This window comes from Pterocles gutturalis, unplaced genomic scaffold, assembly GCF_000699245.1.
Source record: "Pterocles gutturalis isolate BGI_N339 unplaced genomic scaffold, ASM69924v1 scaffold19037, whole genome shotgun sequence".
In the NCBI taxonomy this organism is placed as follows: Eukaryota; Metazoa; Chordata; class Aves; order Pterocliformes; family Pteroclidae; genus Pterocles; species Pterocles gutturalis.
Genome location: NW_010108309.1, coordinates 2785 through 4857, shown reverse-complemented (window position 1 = coordinate 4857; position 2073 = coordinate 2785). Strand labels below are relative to the sequence as shown.

At 61.7% G+C, this 2073-nt stretch overlaps 1 protein-coding gene across 1 annotated transcript in view; it reads left to right on the top strand.

Moving 5' to 3' along the window:
* Nucleotides 1-51: 51 nt before the first annotated feature.
* LOC104461128 (beta-arrestin-1-like) overlaps nucleotides 52-2073 on the top strand; it is a gene marked incomplete at its 3' end in the record, with an annotated part of 4801 nt that continues 2779 nt past the window's right edge. The window contains exons 1-2 of the mRNA XM_010072602.1: nucleotides 52-169; nucleotides 1203-1399. Coding sequence (XP_010070904.1) covers nucleotides 52-169; nucleotides 1203-1399 — 315 coding nt within the window. The remainder of the gene's footprint in view (nucleotides 170-1202; nucleotides 1400-2073) is intronic.

Below are 2073 nucleotides of genomic sequence, written 5' to 3'. Positions count from 1 at the left end.
CTGGTGGCGTGTCCTCAACCCCATGGTGGCGTGTCCCCGACCTGCGGTGGCATGTTCCCAACCCTGTGGTGGCACGTCCCCGACCTGCGGTGGCATGTCCCCGACCTGGGGTGTTCCCTTGCAGACGGCGTGGTGCTGGTGGACCCCGAGTACCTGAAGGAGAGGAAAGGTAACGGCCCCCACGGGGTCCCTGGGGACACGGAGGTGACACCACCACAGGGTCCCCGCCTCTGGCCCCTCGGGTGACATTTTGCAGCCCCCTGTCCCCACGGTGGGTGCCCTGTCCTGCACTGGGTGGGGGTCCTGGGCTGGGCACCCCAAGGTGCATGTTGCAGGTCACCAGGCTGTGTCCCCTGTGTCCCCACCGTGGCACCTCCTGGGAGCCACCACTGCTTCCTGGTGCTGGTGGGACCGGGATGAGCCATGATGCCACCACACCGTGATGTCACCATGTCATGATACCACCATGTCATGATGTCATCACACCCTGATAGCACCGTTTCATGATGTCACCATGCTGTGATGGACCATGATGTCACCACGCCATGATTCCATCACACCATGATGCCACCAGACCATGATGCCACCATGGCGTGATGTCACCTTGCCGTGATACCACCATGTCATGCTGTGATGCCACCACACCATGACGCCACCACACCGGGGTTCCACCACGGCATGGTACCACCATCCCATGAGACCACCACACCATGATGTCACTACACCATGATGCCACCATTTCATGATGTCACCATGCCGTGTTGCCATCAAACCACGATGCCACCACACCGTGATGCGTCCCCCCATCTCTGCTGCCACATCCCCTTGACCCTGGTGGCATGTCCCCCCCTAACCCCTGCCAATGTGACACCGTGTTATGATGCCACCACACCATGATGCCACCGTGCCATGATGCCACCACACCATGATGACACCACACCATGATACCACCATGATGCTGCCATGTTGTGGTGCCACCACACCATGATGTCACCACACCATGATGCCACCATGTCACGATGCCACCATGTCACGGTGTCACAACACCATCATGCCATCACACCATGATACCACACTGCCATGATACCACCACACCATGATGCCACCACACCATGATGCCACCATGTCATGGTGTCATCACACCATGATGCCACCACACCACCCCCACCACCAACCTCCCACCCTTTGTCCCTTGTCCCCAGTCTTCGTGACGTTGACCTGCGCCTTCCGCTACGGCCGCGAGGACCTGGACGTGCTGGGGCTGACGTTCCGCAAGGACCTCTTTGTGGCCAACGCCCAGGCCTTCCCCCCGCTGCCCGAGGAGAAGAAGCCCCTGACACGGCTGCAGGAGCGGCTCATCAAGAAGCTGGGCGAGCACGCCTACCCCTTCACCTTTGAGGTGGGGGGACAGCGGGGGAAAGCGCTCCTGGGGGCTCCTCCCTTGCTTCTGGAGGGAATGGTGACCCCACCATGGGGACACTGGGGTCTCCTCCGGTCCTTGGGGGGACAGCAGGGGACAATGCTCCTGGGGGCTCATCCCTTGCTTCTGGAGGGGATGGTGACCCCACCATGGGGACACTGGGGTCCCCTCCGGTCCTGGGGGGACAGCGGGGGACAGCGCTCCTGGGGGCTCCTCCCTTGCTTCTGGAGGGGATGGTGACCCCACCATGGGGACACTGGGGTCCCCTCCGGTCCTGGAGGGTCATGGTTGGGGGTGAGAAGGTGCCACCCCTGATGGAGATGGAGCTTTGGAGGGTGGATCTTGACATTTGGGAGCAAAAAGCAGCTACCAGTGGGGAAACTGAGGCACGGAGCGCGTGCCGGCACAGGGGATGGTGACACCGACTTGAGGTGCGCCCCCAAAGCACAGCAGAGGCTGGGCAGCTCCCCTGGGGAATGGGGGGGGTAGACCCCCCCTTTTCATACCCCTGCACCCCAAATCTCCCCGGCGTGGCTTTGGGGACAGCAGCCACCCCGGAGCCAAGGTGACCTGGTGGCATTTTCTAGGCTTGAGCTCCGGTGGCTCCAAACCAGCGCTGACCCTCTGTGAAACGAGAGGAATTCCTCCAAATC